At 27.6% G+C, this 12,476-nt stretch overlaps 1 protein-coding gene across 1 annotated transcript in view; it reads left to right on the forward strand.

The window, feature by feature from the left end:
* The first annotated feature begins 1,200 nt into the window (after positions 1-1,200).
* LOC126752273 (homeotic protein spalt-major) overlaps positions 1,201-12,476 on the forward strand; it is a 32,859-nt gene continuing 21,583 nt past the window's right edge. Inside the window, 1 exon segment of the mRNA XM_050462972.1 lies at positions 1,201-1,831. Coding sequence (XP_050318929.1) covers positions 1,681-1,831 — 151 coding nt within the window. The 5' untranslated portion in view covers positions 1,201-1,680.

A 12,476-nucleotide genomic window follows, 5' to 3' on the forward strand; every position in this document is an offset into this window, starting at 1 on the left:
TAGTTAACTTGACGTTAAAAAAGTGTGAATCAGTGAATTTATATACGAATTTCTAAATGGATTTTTACACAGAAGCAACAATTATTATAAAATGCACGAAAAAATATTTAAAAAAATATATAATAAAATAAGTTCAACAAATAGTGACAATCAGAAATAGCGTAAATAACTGTAATTTTGAAATAATAAAAAACAAAAAAGCGGTAAAGTGGAAGACTAAGCAAAACTATAAGCTAGTAAAAACTAGTCACATAAAAAAATTGCCGACGGCAAAACAAAAGCAGCAACAATAAAATTTTTAACAAGCTAAATAGTTTGATAACAACAACTGCAGATTGCAATTACACATTTGTTAGCAAAGCGATATTAATTGCTTGTATTACAATTGGTTGCCGCTGAGGAGCGTGTAAAATAAATTGCCGGTAATAGCAACAGTGTTCTGAACGCTGAGCGCTACAAAGTGTCCAAAACAACCACAACCACAACAACAACACACCAAACTCGCAGAAATACGCTCACATTATATATGCGTACATAATACATATGCAAGTAGGCGCAAGCGTGCGTGTGTGTGTGTGTAATAAGAGTAGCACTTAAAAGTCATATAACATTGGTAGGCTGCAGGAGGCGCTAGCAGCAGCGCAGTAGCAGCGGAACAGCGACGCAACGCCAATACGATTTTTCATCATCAGCGGTGAAATAACACAACAACACAAACAAAAAAACATAAAATAACAGTAACAACAACAACAACAGCAGCAGCAGCAGCAGCAATCTAACATTAAGTACACACATGAGAAGGCGCAGCAGCGGCAGCAACAATAGCAACAACAGCAAATAAATTAAATTGTAAGCAACAGCGACACACGGAATTTATTGATATTACACATTATGAGCGGTGGCGAGCATTATTAAAGTTTAAATGAATATGATGATGACAGTTGATGACGGCAGCGTGTAGCGTAAACAACAAACCGTAGATACAACCGACTTACCGCTTCAACCAAAAACCAACTAATAGCTAGTCCAACAGGCAAACAGCAATCAGTAAAACTAATTTCAACACGGTATTACAGCAAAGCCGCCGGTTAATACACAATACGCGGAGCGCTTCAATTATAATAAAATTTAATTTAACAAAATTTAATACAGTTTAAAAAGAAAATTGTTATAACTAAAAAATATTAATATCGTTTCAAGAGAGAATTAGTCTAATTAAAAAAAATTACTTTAATAAAAAAAATTCATATAATTTAAAAATAAAATTCACAATAATTTTACGCGTAAATATTTAAAACAAAAACATCAACTTGCATTAAAAAGCTTTTACAAAGTATTGAAAATTTGTAAAAAAAAAATTTCTTCGTTTTTAAATGTCAAAAATTCTACGCTAATGTCGCGCTTAATTTACGCCACAATAAGCAGCACCAGCTATAAATCGCAGTCGCGTTCGAAGCGGAAAATTTGTGCAAATTTATAACTTGCAACAGCAACTGTATGTAATTAACGCGTTTCGTATGTGTGCAACAATTTTTATTTAATGCTGCTCAAAGCAATTCAATCAAGCAGAGCCAAGCTTGTCAACCAAAAATAATAGCAAATAAGTGTGCAAGCTAATTTTTCAACTACGAAATTTGCTTACAATAAAATATATGCATATATATAGAAAATATTTTTTAAATGAAAAATCATATATCAACTGTTCTGTGTGAAATGCGTAGTGATTTCAAAGATAATCATCAAGAAACAATTAATAAAATGATACAATTTGGCACCGTTAAATATGGTATCGTCAAACAATTGAAAGACCGTGCGCACAGCGTGGAGAAAGGTGAGTGAGCGTTGAATATTGCAAAATTAAATTAGTTTTAAAGCTGCTGCTGTGTTTGAGGTGTGATTGAGAAGCGGTGTTAAACCAAAATAAAATAGGAAAAGTGCTAAATATTAACGCTTAGCAAAATTATACAATTTCGACGTTAGAAAATATGTATGTGAAATCTAGGACAGATTGCGATTTCCAAAACTACACAATTTTGTTTGTGGAAAAGCGGAAATTTGTGCTTTGAGATTTCGGAAAATCGTTTTCCAAAAAGTTTTTGAAAATTGTTATCATATCTTCTGGTAACTAATAATATTTGTGCTAATATTTACTGCGTTGCTATGTATAAATTAGTGCATAGTGGCAAAAAAATTTGCTTTGTTTCCAAAGAGAAGCTGGTGTAATATTTTTAAAGAAGACTTGTTATAAAAGTTATTAAAAATATATATTTTTTAACATAATTATAATTTATAGTTAAAATTTATTAAAAAATTATATGTTATAACGCAACCATTTTCATATTCTATTAAATATTTAGAATCAGTTTTAAGAAACTTTTTTTCATGGAAGCGGCTTTATAAATTATATTCAATGAATATTGTTTAAATAAAATAATAATAATTTCTGTGTCTAGAATATGTGCTATATTCTTTCAATTTTGTACAAACTTGTTTTCATTGAGTTATAAAATTCATAATAAAAAAATTTAAAGTAATCAAAAAACCGTAATAGACGTTTTTTTTTTTTTTAAATAAGAAAAAAATTAAATAATCAAATTTACGAAAAAATCGTTATAGACCTTTCTTGAAGAGCCTTCCATTTTTTTCCAAATTCACAAAACGAAATATTGTTTCAAGTAGTTGGCAGTGAATGGCAAATTTTTTTTCTATTAATAGGAAAAAAATAGAAAACCGTTAGTCGAGGGATCTTTCCGCTACAATTAAGAGTTTATACTTAGAGAGCTTTCTTTGAGGTGTCTATCAACCAAATTTTCAGAGTACGAAGCAAAAAAAATCGATCTTTTTTTACCCATGATTATTTATAAACGACTAAGGAAGTCAATATTTTTAACTTAAATCGAAGAACATTAGGGAGTTTTATATTTCTCATACTAAATTGCTTGATTCAAGATTCAAAAATTTTCTTCAATGAAGATGATATACAATTTACCTAAACATTTTAAATTATTTAAAAGTGGTAAATTTTAAATTTTTTCAAATATTTTTTTTTTTTTAATTCCGAAATTTATCTTTAAAAAATATTTATTTGCCTTTTCGACAATGTTTTTTAGTTAGAAAATTTATCTTAAAAAAATATTAATTTTTTTCGAATATATTTTTTTAAGTTAGGAAATTTATCTTAAAAATTATGCAATTTAAAAAAATTTTTTTTTTTAGGAAAATTTTTCAAAAATATTTATTCGCCATAATTCAGAAAATTTAAAGTTTGCATAAAATTCCGATTTATGAAATTTTACTTAAATAAATTTCAAATATTTGTTGCGTTTTTCGTATGAACATGCAAAAAAATATATATGTATATGTAGCACATAATATCCTTATTAAGAACTACTTTACGACTTGCCGTCGGTGTTTTTTAAAAGATTTTTACTTTAAAAATTTTCTTCTAAAATGTTGAAACGCTTCATTTTTGAACTCTTTGAACTTTCGTTAACATAAAAACGTACTGTTATTTTTTACTATAACAAATATTTACATTTTGTATAAAAATGTTTTTATAAAAAACATGAATAAAAATTTAATTTTATTTTTTTTATTTTTTAGTTTTTAAGAGTTTGATGCGAATAGATTTTGAATTCTAGTGATTTTGTTGGCTAATATTTACAGACTCTTTTTGGACTTCTTTCCCATTTTTTAAAACCTACAAATAGTAAAATATTATTAAAAATATTATATTATATTTAAAATATTATTTTTACTATCGTTAGCTTTGAGCATTTCCAAATGAGGGCACATCATTTAATATTTTTTTACTTTTTAGATGATTTATCAGTTAATATTAAAAAGGTATCATCAAAAAAATTGAAATTAAGTTTTTTTATTGATTACGATTCACATATGTATTTGGGGTAACGTATCATAAAGCATCGTAAAGTCAAAAAATCACAAAATTTTATGCTAGTGTAAAAAATTTGTTGTTGGATTGCATACTAAAATAAGTTTACGCCAATACAACTCTGAACGCTATGTTTTCGAATCGTTATAACTTATAACTTTATGATACTAGTATGTGAAACCCCTAATTATATATACATATCTATGTATATGTAGTGTCATAAAATTTCAAGCAGCCGCTCTCAGATATAACCAGTATATAACCAATATATAACATATATATAACGATTTTATAACCAAAACCCAAATTTTCTTTCAATATGAGTGGTTTTTCATTATATCGTTTTTCCTTCGCCTGTAAACTTATGAAAAGTGATGTTACGTTATTTTGCATTTTAGGTGACGATATGCTTCTTCTATTACTAAATATTATACTTTTACTCAAGGACGTTCATATAATTGATTTATATATAGTTTTCCAAATCAATTTATGTCTAAATCTACTTAAAAAAATTCACTTTCATATTTACAAATTAATTTAATTGCTTATGTCCCTACACCTACACGCGCCCATACATACATAATTTCAAAAACAAAAACTTAAAACACAACGCAAACATAAATATGCATTTCAATTTGCTGTAAAGCTTAATTAAAAACGCCTTAAAAGGCGTTGAGACAATTCGAAAAATATTAACGCTAAAATTGGCAAAAGCGGACACTGCCAGCGCTAAGAAAAATTAAAATAAAAAACAAAAAGCTAAATATTTTATGACATAAAAATTTTGTAAGCGCAAATCTACAAATATATAAATAAACAAACATATTTATACATACACATATGTATGTGCATGCATACGAGTATATAAATTAATATGATAGGTAGCCGCCAAACCAACACACCTAATATTTTTGTATGCAAATTTTGCTTTCAAAATCAATTAAAAAATTATATATGTATATGTGAAACTACTTTGGGCGCACAGGCATTTAAATAGCAAATATTAAAGAAAAAATAAAAGAAAAAAGCGCAAATGACAGACAAAAATTGTTGAAGAAACCAAAGTTGAGGAAGATGAGCCAGAGGCTGCATGAGAAATATACAAATATGTGTTTTTATTGTATTTTTCAACTGAAATGGACCGGTAGATGCGCCTAAGTAAGTGATCTGACGCTCTGCAGTCGATTGGTGCGCCGTTGTTGGTTGCTTATTATGCCCATTAGGTGCTTGTCTTCAATGGCTACTCAGTTGCCGGCTTGGGTACAGTTAGCGTACTGGTGACACTTTTTTCGGACTTGTTGTTGCCGCCGAAATTATATTCAACTTTTGCTCGTTTGATTAATCATAAAATTCGGTTTAGCGCTTAATAATAATCCATAATAAAGCAACAAAATTGAATTAATAAATAATTAAAAATATATTATGTGTGTATTTATGTATGTTGGTGTGTGTATTTATGTATATTGTTGAGCGTATATGATGATACATACCTATTGTTTTGTGTGTGTGTGTGTGTTTTCAAAAGCGCGTGTATGAAAATTTGAATTTTTATGACACATAGATAGTTTCTTGTAGATGCTTATGGCTTTTTAAGCGACTTCTTTTATCAGCTTTAATCAAAACTAAAAGCCTTTGCGCTGGTCTAAAATGCGTTTTGATTGTTTATATTTGTTATAGTTCAAAAATATGCTTTGACGTAAGCAAAAAATTATGGTTATTATAAACAAAATGTCGGCAATGTGGCAATTTTGAATAGTTATCAGTAAATATGAATAAAATTTGTGGTTATAGTTATAATTAGCGAAGCTAGTTTATGGCCGTTATGAGGTTTTTTGTGCTTAATGTGTGTTTTTAGTGTATATACATATGTATGTATAGTATATGCTATATATTTGGTCCTCATGAACCAATTTCTGGAAGAAAGTCTCAAAATTTTTATATGTATGTAAGAAAACTGAAGAAAATATGAAGAAAAAATAATTTTTAGGTTCATATCCTAAAATGAAATTCAAAATCTTTATTTGGATTATTTTATAGCTTACTCTCTTTCAAAATTCTTTTAAACTTGTTTTGAAACAAATCTACGGGTAAATCGTTTTACTTAAATTTTCATATATTGCTGCTTAAAATAAAAAAAATTTAAAAATAATATAAAAAAATTAAATAATAGTATATAAAAATTAAAATTAAAATTTAAAAAAATTAAATAATAATCTAAAGAAATTAAAAAAAATTAAACAATAATTAAACAAAATTATATATTAATCTAAAAAAATTAAATAATAATTAAAAAAATTAAATAAAAATTTTCAAAAAATGTAATAATAACATAAAAAGTTGTATGATAATTATCCAACATTTCAGGTATTAAAGAAAACCTGTAGGTGTATGGATGGCGTGACAGCCAGCCAGTATAACCCAACCTAACCTGTATAATATTATTTTGACCGTCTTCATCAGCTTTTTATTAAATTTTAAGGAAGTAAGACTAGTCTAAAAGGGCCGCTTGATAACCAATGCCATTTTATATGAAAATTTTAGTTTCAAATATGTAAGTTTTAGGGCTCTGAGCTATTTTATACTATTCTAAGTCAACAGGAAAACTCATTATAGCACCGCAAGACAGGAAGCTTTTAGGAAATGATAAGCCAGAACAAAAAAAAAAACAAAAAACATAACAGGAAAAAGTTAAAAATAGATAAATAAAAAGAAAAAATAGCCGACATTAAAATCAGCGCTATTTAAATATTTAATAGCGCACAGAGCAACATAAAATATAAATGGCAACCCATGCATCAGCAATGCGCGTGCAGTCTTTATTTATTCCGCAGAAATCGAACTAAACAAAATATATATATAAAAAAAATACAAAAATAAAAATTAAATAGAACCAGAAAAAAATTATCTCCGCCTGCACTCAAAATACTCTTAATACTCTTTACAGTTTCATTTTAATAGCATAAAAGGGAATAAAATATTTTAATATATTGATTTTGATCCATCAGCTTGTATGGTAGCAGTACCCTATAGTTTCACAATTTCACAAAAGACTATAACTTTGCCTTTGGAAATAATTTGCGCTAAAACTTCGTGAAGAAAGCTTTTCAAATAAAAAAGTTTTCCATACAAAGACCTGGGTTTTTATCGTTCAGTTTGTATGGCAGCTATATGCTTTAGTAGTCTAATCTGAACAATTTCCTTGGAGGTTGTAGCGTGGCCTTTGAAAATAATTTGCGCCAAAATTTCGTGAAGATATCTTTTCAAATAAAAAAGTTTTGCATACAAAGACTTTATTTTGATCGTTCAGTTTGTATGACAGCTCTACAAAATAGAGGTCCGATATCGGTGGTTCAGACAAATGACCAGCTGCTTTGAGAGAAGAAGCCGTGTGAAAAATTTAAAGAAATTTAAATTAGAAACGAAATACAGTTTACTGTGACAACTATATATACAGTGATGGAAAAAATAATAGGGACATCAGCTTTATTCCCATATTTTATAGCACAGATTTGCATATGTATATTCGCGCCACATTATTGAAGTTAACTGTAAACTAATGATTTCAAACTGTACTTTAATTAAAACACCGTTAAAATAGTAATGAACGCAACCAAACTTTCTGAAATTAAGATCCTATTTTGTTTGTTTTGTTGAAATTAACAGCAAATAAAGCAGACAAAAAATATATTGCTCATATTTGCCACATTTTAATACTTACATAAATACACAAATACTAAATATACATACATATATTATCAAAATTTTTCTACTCCACCAATGCCCGCTTTTGAGCTGTTTTAAGAGCCGCACGATGAATTATGAGCCTTTTAGCGACCACTGTTTGCCTCATATGCTTTAATTAATCGCTACAGCTGATAATATGCACTAAAAACAACAACAGTTGCAACCAACAGCGACTAAACTAAAAACTCCACGCGACTAAAAATAAATTTACGCGGCATGCGAGACACACATATGTATGTAGCTACATCTAGATACAAGCAGCATAAATATAAATCTATGCACATACATACATATGTACATATATACAAAAAAGCATGTGTATGTATGTATGCCGACTTGCCTGCATTTAAGTAACTCAAACATTTTGAGCGCCAAACAATTTATTTCGATCTACTATTTACTAAGACGCTTCTGCTTTTTTGGCTACCACATCAGATTGCTGCCGCTGATGGTGAAGTTGATGCACAGCCGATGAGGCTGATGAAGATGATGATGATGAGTTCAAAAAACGCATTTCAAGTTGCATACATTTCACAAAATCACACAACCAAATCTATAATGCAAGTTCATGCGCGCATACATACACAGACACATGAAGATAATTTAATACATGCATGTATGTATGTATGCATCTATTATAGCCGCTGGCTTGCTGTGCGCCAGACGTCGAAAACTAAGCGTTTTAAATGATACAGAAAGATCGTGTCTAAAAATGGATGCGGACAAGAAAGGCACAAGTGGCGCGGCAATTGCAAGTATACAAACAACAGTGAGGAATAACAGAAACAACAAAAACCACACAACAACAATAGCAAGCAGCAAGAACAAATAGCCACAACATTGAGCACAACAATAAGGGCAACAAGTCAAATCTGTAGCACGAAACAAACCAAATAAACTAAGCACCGCAACAACAACAACTTTGCACTACAATTTTCTGCGTGCGTGTGTTTGTGTATGTGTGTGCAATTGCAATAAAGTAGCAATGTCGCGCTGTGCGGCGCGGCAAACATTGATTGGCAACACACTTTGTTGGCTTTATAAATATTTAGTTGCTATTATTAATATTAATTATGCGCTTGAAATTTATACAACACCATATATGTATGCATGTACGCAAGTATGTGTGTGTGTGTGTCTCTGCGTTTAGTTCTTTATGTGTTTATGGCTAAATATGGCACTGCGTAGGTTTTTAATTATTTAATTATAATTTATATTAAGTTTGTATGCACTTATACAACAACAAAAACAATAATAGTTGCTCAAAATGCCACAATTAACGGTTGAGGGGTTTGAAAAGTTGGCGCACTAACGCTTTGCAGCACAGTACCCTTTTTCTTTTTATAATTATTAGAAATTGTTTCATTTAAAAAACTTAAATTAGTAAAATAATTAAAAAAAATTAATTAAATTAAAAAAATAATTTTAATTAATTAATATATTTATATTTTTTATTAATCAATAAATTTAAAATTTTTAAAATATTAATTAAATAAAAAATTATAATTTTAATTAATTAACATGTATGTAACATAATATATGTATATTATATTATTATTTTTTAATTAATTACTTTTGTAAATTGTTTTACTAGTTTAATTTTTTTTAATTTAAATAAAATTTAAAATTTAAATTTAATTATCTTAAAAATTAAAATTTTCTATTTTAATGTAGAAAAAATAATAATTTAAGTTATTTTCCCAAGCAATATATGTAAATACATAAATATGATTTTTTAAGCGTCTCGAAATAATAATTACGATAGTTATTTGCTGGCTTACATACTTATAGCAAAGTTTTATCCATGTATATATGAATGTACATATGTATATGTATGTATGTACAAATGTACATATGTATGTATATGCTTATATATGTATGCATGTATGTATATAACTAAAATCTTATTCAAAATTCTCTGATCTACATGTACATATGTATGAATGTATTCCTGTCTAAACAATCATTTCTCAAACAATTGGAATAAGTGATCCCTGCTGCGCTTTAGCTATTTTTATTTTTAATGTGTTTATTAAATTTTAATTCATTATTTATTTGGTTAAACATGCTAGCGTGTTCGGAACTAAACACAAAGCGAAGAAACTTATAATTCAAAATTGAGTGTGGAAAATTTAAACAAGTTAACAAATTGGCTACTTAAAAATTTTTTCATTTTTAATTTTTTTTGGATTTGTAATTTTGTTTAGTTATTTTTAAATTTATATTTTTTTTAGACTTATTAAAATATTTTTTTCCAATTAATTCTCTAATTGTATTAATTTTTTAAATATTATTTTATTAACTCTTACATTTCTTATTAATTATTTTAAATTTAATTTTTCAATTTTATTTATATTTCTTTTATTCAAACTTATTATATAGCGCCAATGTTTTTTATATACTTGCATACATACATATGTATGTATATTAATAATATCTATTTTTTGCCGCCACAAATCAGCGTGTTAATTATGATTCTAGTGAAAGCAGCGAATTTTTGAAAAATTTTCGCAAAGCGATTTATATTTGATTTGTGGCTAATTAAAGAAAAGCGTTTAACATTGAAAATGAGCAGGATTTTATAAAACATACATTTATTGGAGCATTTAATTGAGCACACACATAGATACATATGTACATATACATATAAGTATGTATATTGATTTTGAGAACAAAAAATATTAACTACAACTAATATTCTACTTCAAAATAAAGCTCTAATGTCATGTATTTTAAACTATTTTTGATAAAGTTATATTAAATTCAAATTGTTACAACTTCATGGCGTCTAGAAATTATTTTAAAAATAATTTTAGGACTTCTAGTAAACACTATAATATTTTATTATTTACTATTATATTTTATAGCTACAAATTTTAAGAATTTTCTTAATATTTCAGAAAAAAAATCCAAAAAGTTCCAAATTTAAATTTTCTAGTAGCGATCTTTAGTATATTTGTAATACAAAAGCATGATTGCAAACTCAAAGCTATACATATATAGTATATATGTATGTATGTATGTACTTACATTAGTATCAATGTAGCTGCTGTGTTTGTTTTTTCTCCCTTTTATGAAAACAAATTCATACAACGCAGACAATTGAGAAATTGCTAAGTTTTTCGCATGCTCGCGCAATCAAAATTTTAATATAGTTTATTCTGTAAACAAATATGAAACTTGTGTTATTAAAAATATTTAATTGTGAATTTTTATTGCACATTAATGTATGCATACATGAAGATACAAATGTATCACGCGGCTTTTATTATAGCATTTAAAATTTTCAATTTCGTAAATTTTTGTGCAATTTGTGGGTTTATATGGTGAAGAAAATGAAAAAGTAAAATAAAAATATAAAATGTTAAATAGGAAAATAATAAAATCAAAAAGTTAAGAGAAAAAAATTAAAAATAAAGAAAGTAAAATTTAAAAAAATCAAAAAAAAATAAATGAATGATGTTTTGGTTATAATCATCCTTTTGCAAACATTTTCGCTAAATCAAAAGTAATATTGCTGTCAACTATAACCACATCCTGTTAAAGCTGAACATTATACTGTTAATACCAAATATAATCCTGCACTGTTCTTTCATATGCACTTTGTTGGAAACTTATAAATAATTTTCTTTTATTTATGCATAAATATGCATTTCGTCTTCAATCACTTCCAATGAATTCTCCACCCAACTCAACCGAACTCCATTCACTTCACTCCGATTTACTCTCTCTGCCTACAACAGCAAATCATTACTCTGCACTGTTACATAGGCAGAATACTGTTTACGCCATACATAGGCTGTGATAGGCTGTTGCTTTATTATATGCATTTTTTATATGCTTAATCGCTGATTATTCGGTTTGATGTCAGAGGCTGCTCCCTGCACCCTCGAGAATTTAATTATACATACATACATGCATATTTGCGTATGTTTAATTGAATTTATTTTTTATTTATTTTTATTTTCATGCGAATCATACGCATTAATTTGACTTATGTATTTAAAAAACGAAATGGAAATTACGAATGAAAATGAAATGAAATTAATTTAATCTTTATTTTCTTATTCAAATATTCTGTTTTATTGAATATATACGCTTTTTATATGTATTTTATGCGCATATGGATAGGTAACTGTTCAAAGTACAACACGTACATACATATGTACAATATGTGTGTGTATATGCTTTGTGTTATGCATAAAGGGAATATCTGTAAATGCGATTGCGTTAAAATTGCAGATATACCTTTGCATGCTTTATTTCTTGTATTTTTTTGTAATAAGTAATGTATGCCGCACGGGGTTAGTTTGTGTTGAACCATATTAATAAAATATGCAGAATATTCCCATTGGGGTTATCAAAAGCGGATGTACACGCATACATACATATCGTCATATACATATGTATGTATGTATGCAAAATGCGGCTTACAAGTTTACCGTATTGATTTTATGCGACAGCTTGTACATTTGCGCAAAGCTAGCACACAAATGCAGAGCTATACATACATACATATGTACATATAAACACAAGTGTGTGTTTGTGTATTGTTTCACATTTTTTATTTATTTTGGTGCGCTTAAATTTAAATAGGCATGTATGCACATACATATATATACTTATATGCAAGAATTTCAATTAAATTTTGTGCATTTTTATTTAAGTTTTTCGGCATTAACAAGGTTTTTTTTTATTTAAAAACTGAGAAAATGGAAATATTCCATTGAGAAGGTAATAAAAAGGCTTATAAATGTGCATATTTAGAATTATTTTGACTTAATAGAACGTGAAAAGCAACTAAAGAGATAATTGTATGCATGTATTTTTTTATTTT

The sequence above is a fragment of the Bactrocera neohumeralis genome, chromosome 3, assembly GCF_024586455.1.
Source record: "Bactrocera neohumeralis isolate Rockhampton chromosome 3, APGP_CSIRO_Bneo_wtdbg2-racon-allhic-juicebox.fasta_v2, whole genome shotgun sequence".
Lineage (NCBI taxonomy): Eukaryota > Metazoa > Arthropoda > Insecta > Diptera > Tephritidae > Bactrocera > Bactrocera neohumeralis.